The sequence below is a fragment of the Canis lupus genome, chromosome 7, assembly GCF_003254725.2.
Source record: "Canis lupus dingo isolate Sandy chromosome 7, ASM325472v2, whole genome shotgun sequence".
NCBI lineage: Eukaryota > Metazoa > Chordata > Mammalia > Carnivora > Canidae > Canis > Canis lupus.
Window position 1 is genome coordinate 64,250,271 of NC_064249.1, and position 18,071 is coordinate 64,268,341.

At 42.9% G+C, this 18,071-nt stretch overlaps 1 protein-coding gene across 1 annotated transcript in view; it reads right to left on the reverse strand.

Annotated features, from left to right (window-relative positions):
• LAMA3 (laminin subunit alpha 3) overlaps positions 1 to 18,071 on the reverse strand; it is a 250,272-nt gene that overhangs the window by 96,447 nt on the left and 135,754 nt on the right. Inside the window, exons 25-32 of the mRNA XM_025429300.3 lie at positions 14,528 to 14,636; positions 12,777 to 12,874; positions 11,723 to 11,867; positions 9,973 to 10,099; positions 9,744 to 9,883; positions 8,090 to 8,205; positions 6,495 to 6,706; positions 5,310 to 5,514 (exon numbers count right to left, since the gene is read on the reverse strand). Of these exons, the coding sequence (XP_025285085.3) occupies positions 5,310 to 5,514; positions 6,495 to 6,706; positions 8,090 to 8,205; positions 9,744 to 9,883; positions 9,973 to 10,099; positions 11,723 to 11,867; positions 12,777 to 12,874; positions 14,528 to 14,636 (1,152 nt within the window). The remainder of the gene's footprint in view (positions 1 to 5,309; positions 5,515 to 6,494; positions 6,707 to 8,089; positions 8,206 to 9,743; positions 9,884 to 9,972; positions 10,100 to 11,722; positions 11,868 to 12,776; positions 12,875 to 14,527; positions 14,637 to 18,071) is intronic.

Below are 18,071 nucleotides of genomic sequence, written 5' to 3' on the forward strand. Positions count from 1 at the left end.
CCAACCTAATTTATTCCCAACTGCTTCAAAAATTACAGCAATTTTAATTAAGTAGAGATTGAATACTGTGGATTGCTACAATTATTTTGTAACTTATTTTAAAGTAGATTAATATTCAAAACAGTTTTGTTTTCTTATAGTATGATAAACTTGAACCCCTATAAAGAGTGAGATAAAATTCGAAAATTCCAATTTTTCAGCTTTGAGATCTGTGACAATTTGTACAAACAACTGCAAGAAAGTCTGTTGTATCATGGAGAAAAGAATGTGTTTCTCTTTTTGTTGCAAGTTTCAGGTCTCTTTGACCAATTCTTTCACATGAACTCGTTAGGTTCCTCTAAACACAATCTTCATTTTCGTTAGGAAGTTTCATTTGAGGGTCGGGGAGGAGCATTCTTTCTTCTAATATTTTCTAAAGAAATAACTCTTTGAGTAATCAAAAGCCTTTTCAACATCAACAGTGGAATTACCACGAGCGACTTGTGTAATTTATAGTCGTAATAAACTGAAAGTCTTTCTTACATTATCTGTTAAAGGACCCTTTCAAGACAAATCTACTTTGATCATGGAGAGATGTCATCCCATCAGGTTATTACTGTCTCTTTGTAATGTGAAGATAAACAATTTCGCCTATTGGTTTGGGTGCGATACAGGCCAGTGAGAATCCATTCCTATTGATGTCTTCTTGGGTTTGGGTAAAACTATATAGCATGCTTTGGTCCTGAGTTATGACTTTTCTAATCTACTGAATTGTCATTGGCTAGTGAAAAATTTTAAACACCTCTTACAATTTCGACCTAAAATCCTACAGTAAATCTATTTATTTGTCACAGATGGTGCCTCAATGCATTTTTACAATTTTTAATGCATTCTTAAATTCCTTTTTCTGTGGCAGTGACATTCAGAAACTATGTGTGAGGTTCTGTTTACAGCAATTTATTCTGTTGACTGGTTACTCCTTTTTAAAATTCTCCATTATTTTGCAGACGGAAAATTCCTGTCTCCTGCCTGAAAACTGCTTCTCCATCTCCTTGGTTCCTTTGCCTCTTACAATTCAACAAAGGTACTCCTGCAGAACCCACACCTGCTGGGAGTACCTTGCAGGTGTGTGTCCACGCTTACTCCTTGGGGTCCTCATTACGCTAACCTATTCCCAAACTTCCATCCCAGCCCCAAACTCTTCACTGGTATGTTCTGCTTTCAATAGAAAAACTGAAGTAGTCATTATGGAAAAACAGAACTCTGTTGGTCTGCCTTGTACTTATTTTTGTGGCTTTGTTTTTATTTTAGTTATATAGGGGAATACTATAATGTTTTCAGTATTTAGGGCTTTAAGTTTCTTCAGATGTGCCTGAGGCCACTACAGAACCCTGGGCTCCATCCTCTGCCAGGACTCCTACTCCCTAGTAACTGTTCCATTCATGATTATCTTCCTCTTCTGCCCTTCATGGAGTTTTTCATTCTCAGGTTATACATTTCTTATTCTGCTATTCAAATGGAACCTGTTCTTTTGATCTTTTTTTTTTTTTAAGATTTTATAGATTTATTTGAGAGAGAGCACTCTTGCACATAAGTGGGAGGAGGAGCAGAAGGAGAGGGAGGAGCAGACTTCTGCCTGAGCTGGAGGCAGGGCTCAATCCCAGGACCCTGAGATCATGACCTGAGTCAAAGGCAGATGCTTAACTGGTTGAGCCACCCAGGTGCCCCTCTTTCAGCCTTTTTATATACAGATTCCTCCTATGATAGCTCTTGAATAAGCAGAGGATTTTAATGGTAAGACCTCCCCTTCTATACATCCTGCTTCTTCATCAGAGTATTCTTTACACTGAAGGATTCACAAAAACCAATTCCATATAAAGACACTGAATTATTTCCTTTTATTTGTTCTTCAAATATATTAAAACCAAAATGATATTACTAATTTAATCTGTTTGCCTTTTTTATAACACCCTGGATTTCCTTTCCTGAAGCCAGTTCGAAATCTATGGTTTCCTTTGGTCTGGTAGATGTAGTAGGGGAGCTCTCAGGTTTGTGTGTGTCTTACATTTTTTTAATTTATTATTTTATATATGTTATATGTATGTATACTATTGCACTATATTGTTGTATATATGTATACTAATATATAATATATTATATATTATATATAATATATATATTTGGGGAGATAGAAAAAGGATCTTAACAGGCTTCATGCCCAACGTGGGGCTTGGTCTCACATCCCTGGGACCATGACCTGAGCCAAAATTAAGAGTCAGACATTTGAGATGCCTGGGTAGCTCAGTGGTTGAGTATCTGCCTTTGGCTCAGGTCATGATCCCAGGGTCCTAGGATCAAGTCCCGCATTGGGCTCCCTGCAGGGAACCTGCTTCTCCTTCTGCCTGTGTCTCTGCCTCTCTATGTGTGTCTCTCATGAATAAATAAATAAAATCTTTTTTTAAAAAAAGTCAGACACTTAACTGATTGAGCCACCCAGGCGCCCCATGTTTGAGTGTGTTTTAAGCAAAGATACTGCTGACATGTTTCAACAGCAACACACCAGCTTGATGATTGTCTTTCAATTGTTGTTCTAATTCTCCTGTGACTACTTTTCATACCAGAAATGGCAAACCTTGTTGGTGTTGCTCTCTTGGCTTCCTAGAGAGAAATATCCCTGTAGGTGTCTCCATTGAGGGCCACACATTTTATTTACAAATACCCTGAAGTTCTTGTGTCAAATGTTTATGACTGGCTATGAGTTTGCTGTCTATAAAAGGGTTTTGTTTTTCAAGAAAGGGAGATTGACACCTATGGGAACATGAAAAGGGAGAGGTCAGCGGTAAGGAAATGACAGAAAAATAGTAGTGCAACATTTGCTACTTGAGGGAAGAAGGCCCTGCTAGATAGAGGTAGATGAGAACAATAGAAAAGCAAAGTGGGGGCTGTTGGACTCCAGAGGGAAAGTGATACCCATCGATGAAAGACCAGAAGACAAAAAGACAGCTCTGTGACATGAAGAGGTCAGGAGAGGAGATGCTGAGAAGCATACCAAACAGCTCTGCTGAAATGAGGCCACATGGCCATGTGAGAAACCAAATCTACGAGATTCTGGCATTTGTCCAGCTACTGCTTTGGACCAAGGGTTCAAAGAGAGGGTATGGAAGCAATTTTCCCTGGAGAGGCAAAACTGGGTCAGGAATGAAGTCACAGGATCACACACATCTGTCCTTTCTCTCTCCTTTCTAGAAAGTTGATTGTGTCATGATCAGCACAGGCAGATCCTTTTTAGCTTCCCACTTCTCCTTTGTAGCCACAAGCTTGCAAGTATCTCCTGGGATGGTACATCTTCTGTTCTTAAGCATTCCTGCAGGTCCTGGTAGAAGTCCATGCTTCCATCCTAAGTGCCATTGTCTTCTTACATCACTAACTAACTGAAAATAAGTTAGGCATTTTCATGGGTTCCTGAATGCATTCGAAACCTAATGAAATGTAGCATCTTCAGTAATGAACTAAGTGCTTGACTTGCTTCCAAAGAACAGCTTAAGCACTGGAGGGAACAGAACCTATTATTTGTTAACTAATGGTGATGAAACAACTCGGGATATCACCTCAAAATTCTTTGTGCAAATCACATTCAGCGTAGGCTCACAGTTTGAGAAGCATGAGCAATTGAGCTGACTCAGGGAGGACTCACACCTGTGGTTTTAAAGACTTGAATGTTTCATGACTCAAGTTGTCACTCAGCTCCTTTTCCTGTAGCACAAAGGGACAGTTAGGCCCCCGGGCAACAATTAAAGTTGTAGTCAAGGGTCCTTCCTTAGGAAAAGCAAACGTTGCTGCTATAGAGAGTTGAATTTTGTCCCCAAAAAGATGTGTTCAAGTTCTAGTCTCCAGTAGCTGAGGTGACCCTTATTCGAAAACAGGATGTTTGCAGATATAATCAAGTTAAGATGCTTGCAGAGCCAGGTGAGCCCTAATCCAATATGACTGGTGTCCTTATAAGAAGACACACATACCGAGGAGAAGGCCACATGGAGACAGAGACACACAAAGAGGATCCATGTGATGGCGGAGCAGAGATTGTGTAGAGACACATCTACAAGCCAAGCAACTCCAAGGATTGCTGGCTGCACCAGAAAGTAAGAGGAAAACATGGAACAGATTATCTCCCAGAGACTTTAGAAAGGGCATGGCACTGTCAACACCTCGATTTTGGGCTTTTAGTCCTTGGGACTGTGAGAACATAAAGTTCAATTATTTTAAGTCACCCCATTTGTCGTAATTTGTTATAGTAGTCACAGGAAATGAATGCAGCCGTCCCTGGGCTGGAGTCATGGATGCCTGCCACCAGCAGCAACAGCAACAGCCTCCCCACCCCTTGGCTGCCACACCCAGAGCACCCACACAGACCCCAAAACTCCACTCCCCTCAGGCGGAGGGAGTGTAGGGTAGATGTGAACCTTACACTTGCTCCTGCAGACTGCCAACCTCTGGCTCAGTTTTCCTGCCATATAACCCCCTCTCTGACTCTTTACAGCCTCTTCCCCTAGAAGACTGTACCTATTCTTTGTCCCTTGTAGCCATTCCCCAGTTCTGCTGAGAGATCAGGCTCATCAGCTGCAATTATGTGACATTGGACTCTAGTTCCCAAGGCAGAGCTCAAGCCGCTGAGCCGAACCTCTTAGCAACGCAACATCTGTGGGAGCCGACGTTTGCCACTGTCCCTTACTTATTGTACCCTGGACCTCTCAGCCCCAGTGGCAGCCCCCCACTCAGGTCAGGCTGTCCAGTGTATAGCTTCCTACCTTGCTTGCCCACTCCCAACTGGGGCCCACTGTGGAGGCCCCAGCACCCCTTTGAGCTTGCCTGACTGAGGTTGGCAGGCCTGAGGCCTTAGACTTTGTCATGCACTGCCCTCAACAAAAACGCCAGCTTACTCTAGAATGAAGACTGGGAGCCCAAACCTAAATACAAATGGATAGGTATGCATCACAAGGTGACACAGTAGAAGAAATGATAACTTAATTACACATACATATGGGACACTCCGAGAGCAATGCTGGAATGGATGGGCAAAGCTGTTTATGGACTCTGGAACCTGGCCACCCACCCAGCCATCCGCCTGGCCAGGCTCTGGCAGGCCGCCCTGAGCCTGAGGGGCCCAGTGATCCACAAACCACAGCCCATCCAGGGTGGGGAGCTTCACCCTGAGGTGAGCACAGAGCAGTCCTTGGACCTGTGAGACATGGGAAGGAATGGTAACTGGCATGTGCAGATGACATCTTCCCTTCCCATAATAGGACCTAATGGGTTCACCAACCCGGGCTCACCTGCACTGCCCGTGGTCCCTGTCGCACTCCCGGGTGGCAGCCCCAACGGTGCCCCTCCTGGAACAGTTGCAGCCTTCGCAGCCAGCCAGGGGATGGAAACTGAAGGAATGCGTGTCACACACCTCACACTGTGGCCTGACCGTGTGGGGAGGGCAGAGGCACTTCCCTGTCATCTCATCACAGAGGCGTGGGCCACAATTGCACGCTGGCCAAGGAATAAAGAGACATGGTGTAAGGGTGAGACACCACCCAGCCTCCAGCTGGGTGCCAACATTTCCAGAAGCTTCCAAGGGGTCCAGGAGAAAAGTCTTGCTTTGTCTTCATGATAGCATTATTGAGTGGGGCAGCTCTGAAAGGCAGCTTTCTTGGAGCCCAGATCAACTCTATCAAATGCTCATGACAGACGTGGCGTGTGAACACTGGCTGAGCACAGCGGCACCCACTGGCACCAAGGCAGGAACTCAAAGGAACCCACCCAGTTATAGTTATGTGCCATTCTCATGAGACGTCTCTCATCTGTCAGAGGATCCTCTCACAGGCTCCCTGAAGTGGCCCCACATCACCGTAGTGCAACTGAGCTCCAGGTGAGGTCATAAGGCAGCAGCAGGACCCTCGTTAGGCAAAGGCTGGTCTCCAAGTGAAGGCTCCGTTTGTACCACGCTCACACCCCTCACTACTACCACATGGCCCGTGCTGACCTTATGTCTCAGGCCACAGGATGGTTCTTAGATAAAAGTACCCAGGCTTCCTATTCTGAAAGTACTATCCTCCTGTGACCCCGGCTCTCCTCCTATTTCACCTGAGTTTTGATTAGGTTGCAAACATTGAAGGAGCTTCCACTAGGAAGAGGGATTGAGTTGTCCAGTATTTTGATGCCTAAGGCTCTTTAAACTCACCTGCCTTGCCAAGCACATGGGTCACATACCTTGGGAAACACAAATGTTTATCTCCTAGAACCTATCTTCTCAGAATGTGGTCCATGGACCCCTGGCCTGGGCACCATCCGAGTGGTTAAAAGAAGTGCAGACTCTCAGGCCCCAGCCCAGGCCTTCTGCCTCAGAACCTGCATTTTCACAAGATCCCCAGGTAGTCTCCAGCACAGTGAAATTCAAGAAGGCCTGCCCTAGATGAGCGTCCCCTACCTGGGACCAGAGACAACCTTGGGTGACCCGAACGTGCACTTACGTTTGCAGTGTGGGAATCCATAGTAGCCCATTCGACAGCGGGTACACTGCCGCCCAATGACGCTGGGCCGGCACGGGCACTGCCCGCCCTCTGGGCTGCAGGGACGGCCAATGGCCCCGGTGGGGTGGCACTCACAAGGCAGCGCGCCCTTGTGGTAAAGGGCCACTAGGGACCTGGCAGCGTTCTTACAGAATCCAGAGGCGGTCTGGGGGCTGTGAAGACAAAAACAAGGTATTATTCCAGTCCCAACCTTCCCTTTCCCACTTTCTCTGCCAAGTGGTGTTTTGGGGGAGGGAGTCTGGCTGTGGAATCTGGGAAGAAGTGAGAGAATGCCCCACCCTGGGATCCACAGCCAGCGACAGCCACCCTTCCACCCATCCACCTCCAGAACACATCACAGGACTGGTGGGTGGGGACTTTTGGTGGCTGCAATAAAAAGGGGGAAATTTTCACCTGTGGGATGAATTCTCTGGTATGTGAATTATACCTTAATAAAGCGGTTATCAAAAAAATTATAGGGCAGCCTGGGTGGCTCAGTGGTTTAGTGCCACTTTCAGCCCAGGGTGTGATCCTGGAGACCCAGGATCGAGTCCCACATCAGGCTCCCTGCATGGAGCCTGCTTCTCCCTCTGCCTGTGTCTCTGCCTGTCTCTCTCTCTCTCTCTGTGTGTGTGTGTGTCTCATGAATAAATACAATCTAGAAAAAAAATTATACCTAGATGTGTATGCACCAGTACCAATAACAATGGGAGCAGAAGGCAGCCAAGTACCTACCTTCATTGAATGTTGTGTGTTAGAAGTTTTGCCTACATCTCACTTAACCTTACAACCACCTAACCAGTTAGGCCTAAGCCTCATTTCATACATAAGGAAACTGAAGCTTCTAGAAGTTTAGTGATATATCCAAGGCCACAGAGCTACAGAGTGGCCAAGCAGGCATTCAAACCCATGGCTGTCGGACTTCAGAGCCTTTACTCTTCATATTTTCTATAAAGGAGATTTCTGCCCATCAGGCCCTTGGAGCTGCTGGGCTCTTCAGGGAACCTGCAGCAGGTACAGGGTGGGTTTGCAGAAGAGAAGAGCAGAAGCCCACATGTAGGGCTGTCCTAGGCTCTTGGCATTCAGAGATCCTGAGAGAGTTGGACAGAGAGGTCCAGGGAGAGTGGACTGAGAGGTCTGCTGCTCCGAGACACTCCCCACTCAACCAGATGGTAAAGGAGAGAGAGAATCCAGGGCTGATGCACTTCCCAGTGGAGGACACCCCATGTGTTATCTTTTAGGAATCTGAGTTGGACAACAGGAAGCAGCCACGAGGCCAAGAAACTCCAAAGGAGCCCATGAATCCCAGCTCAGTGGGTGAACATGAGGCAGGTTGGAAGTTGAAGACCGTAATCTTGCCCAAATGTGTAGCACAAGGTCTGGTGCAGGATGGTGTATGCAGAGGAAAAGCATCTCCCTCCCCGGCCCCAGGACTACCTGCCACTCCCTTGGGCACAGGGAGGAAAAAGACAGACCCAAGGGCCAGCCCCACCCTGCGCCTTGCTCTGAGGGGGGATGTTGGAGAGCCTTAGGAATCTCTGCAAAGTGATACTTACTCGATATAAAAACTGTTTCCTCCGCAATTGGTGACAAACTCAAATGACTTGTCCACTGATTTTTTGTGAAGTATTTGGTAGTCATAATCCTCCGCAGGCACCACTAAAACACGGACCTAAAGGAAACCTGTCAGCATGACTTTGGATTTCCAACAGCAGGGCATACTGACGGCTATTCATTACACTTTCTCTTCACTAAGATCCATGCTCTTGATTGTTAAGCCCAAGACCACTTGAAACAGGATTTATGAAAAAGGAATCACAAGAACTACCCTAAGCCAGTATTACATGTTCAACCCACGTTCCTATGTAAGAAATGGTGTGTGCTGAGGCATGTCCCTTGGAGCACCTGCTCAGAGAAGCAGCCTCCTCAAGAGCTAGGTGGAAACAGGAGATCTAAGGGATCGGGGCCTGTGGAGAGGGCCTGCGCCCTGCGTAATCTATGCCTGGGATGACCCTGGACTGCCAAAGGTCGCATTTTATATTTTTAAAGGTGAACAAACTAAAACAGCAGGACCAATGGGGGAAACTCATACCATGGCTTGCCCTGAAGCTGCATCATGTCAGATACTCTTATGAATAACTGCAGCCCTAATCTTTAGAAGTACTGCTTGGCTCTCTGTGCCTGTTTAAATCAGACTATACCAGTAACAAATGCTATAGGAAATTTCAAATCTCTGTGAACTACTCACCAACTTATAGCTTACAGACAGTTTCCTGCTCTTGTGCTATTCAATCAGTAAGCATTTGTGAAACACCATGTACTAGGTGGTGTTCTAAGCACACGGGATACAAAATGCATAAAGTCAGGCCCCTGTTCCTAGGAAGATGGCCTCCTCAGAGAAAGCAGGAAGCATAAGGAAGAAATAAGCGGGTCACGCAGCAGGGCCTGAACAATGCTACCAAGCTCTCTGGAAGGCCTTACAGGCATTAAGTGACCATGATTCCATCAACCAAGGTAAAAACAGTGTAGGAGACACCTGGGGTTGTATAGGTAATAGGCTTAAGTCTGAGGGACTCATGAGGTCCCCAACTACATGGATATGCAGTAGATGGCCCCATACTGGGCCCAGAGCTCAGAAAATAACAGAGATGTGGTGTCATTTCCCCACAAGAGGGAACAGAATCAACAGGGACAGATGATACTGTCCAAAGAGAAATGACGGAACAAGGGGGCTCAGCGTCAAACCCCAGGGAACAATACCATATGTGGACAAAAGGAAAGAGAAATCACTGAAGGAGCACAGGAGGAAGTGGGAGCAAAATGAGAGAAAGCAGTTATAGGAGCTCAAGAAAGAAAGTCTCCAGGACAAAGGAGGATTAAATGCTTCAGAAAGAGACCAGTCAGGTGAAGAGTGAGAGGGGCTAATGCAGAGCGAGACACTCACTCACCAGAGTTTCCTGCAGGGGACTGTTTTCTTCCTATTCACTTACTTATTGTTCTAATTTCCCTTGACTTTAATTATCACCTGCTTTTTTTTTCTTTTTCTTTTTTTTCTTTTTTTTCTAACAAGTGGCTATAAAATTCAAACATTTTTCTATAAATATGACTTCAACTTCTCGGAGGAACTATTGTCACGAGCCAAACAGGCACACAGAATGGCTAACCAAGGCAAGCACATGAAGAGCAAGCTGAGGGAGAAGCAGACCATACCAATACTAAGGACTTTCCTTCTGGAACCTTCACAGTCACGGCTACCTCTGGCTCTGAGATGTCAAACTCAACTTGATCTTCAGCAATCACTTGGTCCCGGCAGCCAAGCACATGGGGGCAAAAAGAAGCACGGAAGACACCTGGGGGCAGAGTGGGAGAGGAGTTTCTGGTACGGTACCACAAGGACCAGCTGGGCCTGCAGCCATGGCACTGGTCCCCTGAAACTCACCTGGCCATAGCCGCCCTCCATCCACAAACACCTGGGTGGGAAATGTTGGGTGTGCTGATTGATAAAAATGGATGACAATGACATATCGGCCTGGGTGTGGTACAAGTCCTCTGAGGGTCACTTGGTTCTATGTAGAAAAAAGAGGATAAAAAAAAACTCCTCAAGTTGCAGAGCTATAAGTATTTAGAGCTTAAAAACAAAAGCAACTTAGGTATTTACCCAAGTGAAATGAAAACCTATAGTCACACAAAATTTTCACTTGAATATTAGCGGCAGCACTATTTGTAATCAGAAATACTGGAAACAAACCAAATGACTTGCATCTCAGGATGGATGAACCAACACTGTGGTGCAACCATAAATGATGTTGGAGGGAGTGTAATTTGGTACCATCACTTTGGAAAATTGTCTGGTAGCATTTACCAAAGTCGATCATATCACTGAGAAATTGCACTCTTAGGTTCACACCCAACAGAAATGCATGTTTGCCCAAAAGCCGTGCAAGAATGTTCCCAGCATTCAAGTACTACTTATGATAACTGAGTAACAAAGAGCCAGAGTCCATTTTGGATGTTTGATCACTGACAGGTGTCAAGCCCCATCACTTGTCTTTAATCTTTTGTCCTACACCTGCACAAGCCAGTAAGAGAGCCCAAGAGCACATCCCTTGGCACAGGCAGGAAGTTACAGCCATACTAATTCTAGCCAATGGGAAGGAGCCCTCACCTTGCACTCCTCCACCTTCCCCTTGCCCCTGCCCAACCATAGTGAAAACCAAAGTCATGCCCCCACTTTTGCTCAAGATTGAGTGTGAGGCCTGCTCTCCTCAGAAGACCTCACTCTGTGAGAAATAAGTCTTCAAACCCTCAAAAAAAAAACAAGAAAAACAGTCACAATAAAAAATCATCTTTCAGATGAAAATCGTGACTTGAAAAAGGTAAGTAATTTGATAAACATCATACTCTAAGAGCAAAATCAGGATTAGAACTCCATTGTCATGATTTCAGTTCATCTCCCCCTATGATTCTGGGTGAACTTTCCCATACAGGATCTTATTAAATTTTCTCTGTCAGACCCTGTTGATTTCCTAACTTGATGCAATGTGAACAGACATGAGCCATCTCTAGGATTAAAGGAATAAAATATCATCAGGACAAATGGTAAGTCCTGCAATTTAAAACAAATACAGTTCCTTACTACATTTCATCTTCATGCTATATATTATTAATCAATAAATGTTTATTGAAAATTTCCCACCTGCAAAGCATTTTGCTGGTATAGTTGGGGATGCAAAAAAAAAAAAAAAAATCTATCAGCTAGAGCAGCTTTCACAAGTGCTTACATTCCAATTTGGGAATACAACAATATTAAATAGCAGTAGCCAATAAAAATATGAGGTATCACAAAATGGGCCATGAAAAATTGCCAAATGACGGTATAGATAGAGATACAGAAAGGAAAGAACTTCAAGAAGGGGTGGTCATAGACAGGATTAGCCAGATTCATCATGTCTAGGATTCTCTACAGTTGAGAGTAGAAGTCCCCAAACTACAGGGGCATCCAGATCCCTTGGAGGGTTTATTAAAACACAGATTCCTGGGCCTCACCTCCAGAGTTTCTGATTCAGTAGTTCTAGGGTGGGTTTGCAAACATGCATTTCTAACAAGTTCCCAGGTCATGCAGATCTTCTGGTAAGGGCCACACTTTGTAAATCATGTTTTAGAAACAACACCCTCGAGGGGAGCCCTACCTGTGGCATCTTCAAGGTGACTCCAGTAACAATATCAGCAGAAGGTGAAGGATCCTGGGTCAGGAGAGGGGAAGACTCTCCACTCGGGACATCCAAAATTAATGCTGTTGGAGGAGTTTCAGGGACCAGGGAGACACAAGAGGCACTGAAAAAAGAAATATTTTAAAAACAACCGAAAATGGAAGAACTGTCCACTGGTGAACATATTGACTGTGAGCTTAAGACCGTGTGACATCAAGAGGATCCAGTCTCGAGAGAACCACAGGACTGTGGAGAGCTTTTTTTTTTTTTGGAGGGATCTTTATACAAAAACACTCAGTGTAGTCAATTGGCCAAGTGTATTCCAGCAACCTGCTCAATACAACGAGCTAAAACAGAAAGAAAATCTTAATTTTGAAAAATATTAACTAGACAGAAACTTATAGAAACTTTCTTTCTGGAACTAAAATTCATGTTAAATGAGGCCAATGCAATGAAACATTACTATCCACCTCTAAATGTAGATGTTGACATAAAGTCATATAAAAACCAAAGAGGACAAATGCACATCATTTCTTTTTAAGCACAGCCAGATTTAACTGTCTTGGTAGTTTCTATAGTTCTAATCATATGCCTAAGATTTATGATGGTGTCTATAAATTATTTTTAATCTAGAACAAAACAACCCTGCCTAAACCCTGATAATCATTGGTTAGCTAATCCTCATAACATAGTGGTGAGGTGGGGCATTATTTTCAAGGTTTTTTAAATGAGGAGCCTCAGACACGGAGATTAAAGGATCTTTGCGAGGTCTCAGAACAGTACTTGGTAACTGCCCTTTAGGGCAAAGCTTAACTATTCCCCCAGTTGCTACTGTGTCAGCTTCCTGATATTATGGAATTCTGGAAAGACTGCTGGGGGAAATGATTTAGCTGATTTTTTATTTTAACCCATTATCAGCCTTTAGCACCTTGGCCTATGATCCCTTGTGAAGTTAAGCATAAAGTCGCAGGCTTACAAGCATTATAGCACCACTCAGAGCACAAACAAGGGAGAAAGGAAGGAAACCCATTACCTTTGATTAATATACCCCCCGTAACTGGCAATGCATTTGATTTGAGGTCTCAAATATTCAGTTGAGAATTCTTCAATGGGTATGATACAAATTTGATGCTGTTGAAAAAATACAATGCAAAAAGGTATATCATGTTTATCAGCAAAGCCAATGGTATGGTCAAACATGCTCTTAAAAAAGCTCTTAAGTAAAGACATTACAATTGTTATTTTAAATAGACAAAACTGCAGAATGGCATCATTATGTGCAACAAACTTTACTGTTGTACAGGATCATTGCCAGAATGTTCTTGGAATAGTCATCTAAATAAATAAAATCACAAAAGTCCAAAAACAACTCTTTGTCAGTGACTTTGGGTGCCTGTTTTTCTCTCCTACCCTGGGCTGATGCTGGCTCTTCAGACCCCTTGGCAAGGAGAGGATGATGTGGTAGGCAGCTAGGGAGCCTGCTGTTCAGAGCCTGTTGTCTGTAACTCCAGCTACAAATTATTTTTCTTAATAGAGGATGACTTGAATCTCAGGCACATTTGGACTTCATTGAAGAAACTAGCTCCAGAGCTAGTTTTTGAGTCCATAAGAAACTCAGTTATTAAGTTATCAATACATTCTATTTTAATCAAAACTGTATTATCAGTTGGATCACAAACCGATTCAGTAACAAGAATTTTTATTGAACACCTACTATATGCCAGGCACTGAGACCGAGGGATCCTATGAGACCAAGATGAATAATACCCCTGCCCTCATGGAACCTATATTCTAGTTAGACATCTGAATGATACTAGGGAACACTTATGCTTAAAAGATGAAGACTCAGCCCTGTTATAATTCCCAAAGATGAAGAGATTAAGATTCACTTGGATCATTATGTTTAAAAACAGAGTCACAATTTTAAAAAATAAAGTCTTCAGCTATTATATAATTTATGTAATAACTCTTAAAAACTCAATTCCAGATAATTCTTAAGAAAAGGCTCAAAGTTTTCAATACTGTCAAGCACGAATATTTAAAACACATTAGAACAAGCTGGCCTAGCATTTCCCTTAATATTAGCAATGACAAGAAAGTTGCTTCATACTTAGATAATCTTCTGTTCTCTGAGATATTTATTATAAATCTGGCCACCCCTTCCTAGCCCAGTCGCACTGCTTATGCTTATCATAATTCTCAATATTTGATTTGTGCTATTTAAAGGGAGGCATGAAGGGTATTTAATCTGCCAAACTTGGTATTTTAGCTCTTAATGGTATATATTTAATTAACTGAATAATATACTTATTGAGATAGAGTAACAAGAGTCGGGAAAAGAAATACCAGGTGGTTGCAACTTGAAAATTCTGAAAGAATTTGCCAAGATGCTAAAAGATATCATAACATAGTAAATGGGCAAGGAAATAGACAGTAACTAATCACATTTCTATACACCAGCATAACAATAAACCAGAAACTATAATGACAAAGGATATTTCATTCATAATAGTAACAATGAGTAAACATTAATGAAATAGAGTTTTGTGAAACCCTTGGCAAACTTGATGAGGAAAATTTACTGGGTGTTATAAAAAAGGCTCAAACAAATGAATAGGCAAGACAGAGTTCTACATAGGAAGAAAACACATCATTAAACTGGCAATTCTTCACAGGTTCATTTTATAGATGGAGTACAAACCCAGCCAAATTTTTCATAAGTTTTAAAATATAGAGCTATCGCCAAAATGCTTCTAAAATTCAAAGGGCAAAACAGAAGCATACCAGAAGGAATCGGCCCCTGTGCGCTTTGAGCCGAATGCCTGCATCTGCTAACAGCTCATAAACAGCAAGGCCACTCCTGCCATCAGTCACGACACTCCGGCAAAGGACACTGCAAGAGGAAAGAGTGTTCTTAGCCTGACTCCTCTGGTCTCCCTGACTTTGTGCCTCCGTGTGGATAGCTGATTGCTATTCTGTTTCTCCTCTTTATAACCAGGTCACTGACAATGAATTTTCTGGCACAAACAGTTTAAAAGGGATGCAGTCCACAATCAATACAATAAAGAACCTTCTGAACTGTGCATCTCAGGGCTAAAGGCCTTGTTCACATTTTCCACCAGCTTTATGTAATACTTGGCCTAGTCATTGGGAGAAAAAGCCCCAGAGTCAACAATGTCTGATCGATCTCCAAGACACAACCTTCTTGGAAATTTATTACTATTCTTGGTACCATCTGTGACTAAGGTTGCCTATTGGCCTCACAAAGATATCCCATACCACATCAGCCTTGGGACTGGCCTTACTCCAGGCATGAGAAACCACAGTGCTGTCAGAAGCTTAGCCTGCTCCACTCATCCTTCTTTCCTCATTGTACCAGCTGTGCTCCTTCCTTCCACTCCAACAGGTGAAATATGAAGTTCAGGAATATTTAAAAGGTCACCGTTTGGAACCAAAGAATTCACTCTAATGGAGAAACCCATTAAGGAAGTATTTTTGGAGAAATGTTTCTGACTTCATATTGTTTGGGTTTTTTTTTTTTTTTTCCTGACTTCATATTGTATGACAACTTTTCTGTCGGTCAATACAATTTGGAAACTAGTTTGGAGACAAACTAAAAGAAATGACCATCTCCGGGAAATGTTTGAAATAATTTATGCAATGACCTTTTGGTAAGGATTAAAATGAGATACTGTATAAAGAGCCACAGTTAGAAACTCAAAGAAGAGTTGTTTTCTTTTCCCTTTTGAACACGTGTGTGTGTGTGTGTATTTATGTAATTAAAATGCCTTCCTTTTGGTTCAAGCATAATCCTGGGAGTTAAATATATTAGGTGATTCATTTAGATTAAGTTTTGTCCATATCCTTTTAAAATTTCTAACTAAGGGATCCCTGGGTGGTGCAGCGGTTTAGAGCCTGCCTTTGGCCCAGGGCGCGATCCTGGAGACCTGGGATTGAATCCTACGTCGGGCTCCCAGTGCATGGAGCCTGCTTCTCCCTCTGCCTATGTCTCTGCCTCTCTCTCTCTGTGTGTGTGACTATCATAAATAAATTTAAAAAAAAAATCCTTAAAAAAATAAAAAATAAAATAAAATTTCTAACTAAGAACAGACTAATGATGATGATGATAATTATTGAATTGATTTAATTGTGAGTGAGCCTCTCTTACAGAAGGACCATCAGATTTATCACAACATTGTTTTGAAAAGTGGTATTTTAATTAGCACCACTACTTTTCTGTTGGGATAGTTTTTAAAATAACACCATTATAACTCACTCAAAAAATGTTGGGAAAGCTTCAACCCTCAGTAGGAGAAGCCGCAATGTTGAAAGGGCTTGTCATTTGAAGTAGGCTTTTATGGGTCAAACATTTTCCAATTGCACCATATTTTTGGACTCCAGTACTGATAGCCTATTCAATTTCACTTGTCCACAGGACAGCCAAAGTAGAGAAGAAGGAAATATTTTAAACAAGTGAAATCACACCATGGGACATTCCTAGAAATGGTTAAATACAATAAAAGGAAGTCCTAATATAATACAATGCTGTCTTGGAATTCTAATGTCCCTGGTGAAGAACCTGGTGCTGGGATCCCTACGTAGCCCAGCAGTTTAGCGCCTGCCTTCAGCCGAGGGCATGATCCTGGAGTCCCCGGATCCTTGCATGGAGCCTGCTTCTCCCTCTACCTGTCTCTGCCTCTCTCTTTCTCTCTCTCTCCCTCTGTCTCTCAAGAATAAATAAATAAAATCTTTAAGAATAAATAAAATATTAAAAAAAAAAAAGAACTTGGTGCTGTCCTATCCAGAGCCAAAGCGACCTATGGAATACCACACAGCTGTCTGCCCTAAATGCCATTCAGACAGAGCTCATGAATCCAAGCTTGTGGCTTATGGAAGGAACTGTGGAAGGGTGCCCTTTCATTCTTTAGCTTTGAAACACTCCACTGCTTGCCATAGATGTTCTCAGCCTCTTCTGAGATGGTTCATTAGAAGTGTTTCCTTCTGAGTCCTTAGTCATCACCACCTTCTATCCTGTGGAGCAGGGATCAAGTGAAATAATCTGGAAGGTGGAAAGAGTCAGAGGGATGAACTAGAGGGTGGACATGGTCTGGAGAAGCCCTGCCCTAGCCCTGGGGGCAACAGTCTCCAGGACTCAGGTCGTTAGGTGTCCCATCCACCTGGGAGTGCACATTCCAGTGGTTGCTGATGTCATCCACAGATGAAACTAACATTTTCAGGTAATGAGAGAACATTCTGGGGAATTTTTTTGCTCCATCTGGTGCTCCTATTAAAAATCCCAATGCAGTTATATTCTTTGTTGTTTTTTTTTTTTTTATCATCACCCCACAAAAAAGGGCTAATTAGATTTTTTTAAAGATTCCTAAAAGAAGCCTTCACAGTTTCCTTTTTAAGGTTGCTGAGAGGGCAGCCCGGGTGGTTCAGCGGTTTAGCGCTGCCTTCAGTCCAGGACCTGATCCTGGTAGACCCAGGATCGAGTCCCATGTCAGGCTCCCTGCATAGAGCCTGCTTCTCCCTCTGTCTGTGTCTCTGCCTCTGTGTGTGTGTGTGTCCCATGAATAAATAAATAAATAAAATCTTTTAAAAAAATAAAAAAATAAGGTTGCTGAGAGTATGATGTTAATTCAATAACCATTTCATTAAGTCTCATAAAAGTTTCCATTCTAAGTTTCTAAAAGTAAGTCTTTTCATAAGTTCTTTTACTTGCAAAACAGGAAAAATGTCCAACTATTCAGGTCATTTGGAGTTTGACAGAAAGCCAAAGGCAAGTAGTGGTAACAAAATGTTCAAGTTGGCCAAGAATTGAGTGGGTTCACTGCAGTTCTCCACCTGCTGTCTGAAGAGACTGACTTCTAGAGCCATTTATTATACAATTAATTCCATGTTGAAAACACCCCTTGCACTGATTCTTTAATTAAAGCATATACTGAACATTTGCATAGATCTTGAAATATTATGCAAAGAAAATAATTTTTAATAAATCTTTGTCAAAGTTCTAGGAACAGAGTCACTTAATCAGGGTAAATCTTTAAATCTTTGGTTAATTATTTTTCACCTGATGATCATCAAACATTAATTATTCCCAGTTTCGAAGAGCATGCTATGAAGGCAGTTGTGACAGAGACAAGAGTCTTTTCTCCTTTCCCATGCACCCATGTGTTCTCTACACAGCATTTGAGCCTGGAGTACTGAGTTCACTGCACCACACAGGGTGTGGTTGCTACATGAATCTGAGCCAAAGTGGTGAGTGGAACACACAGCTCTTCAAGAATATGCAATATTTTCAGGATGTCCACAGGAAGCCTCCTGC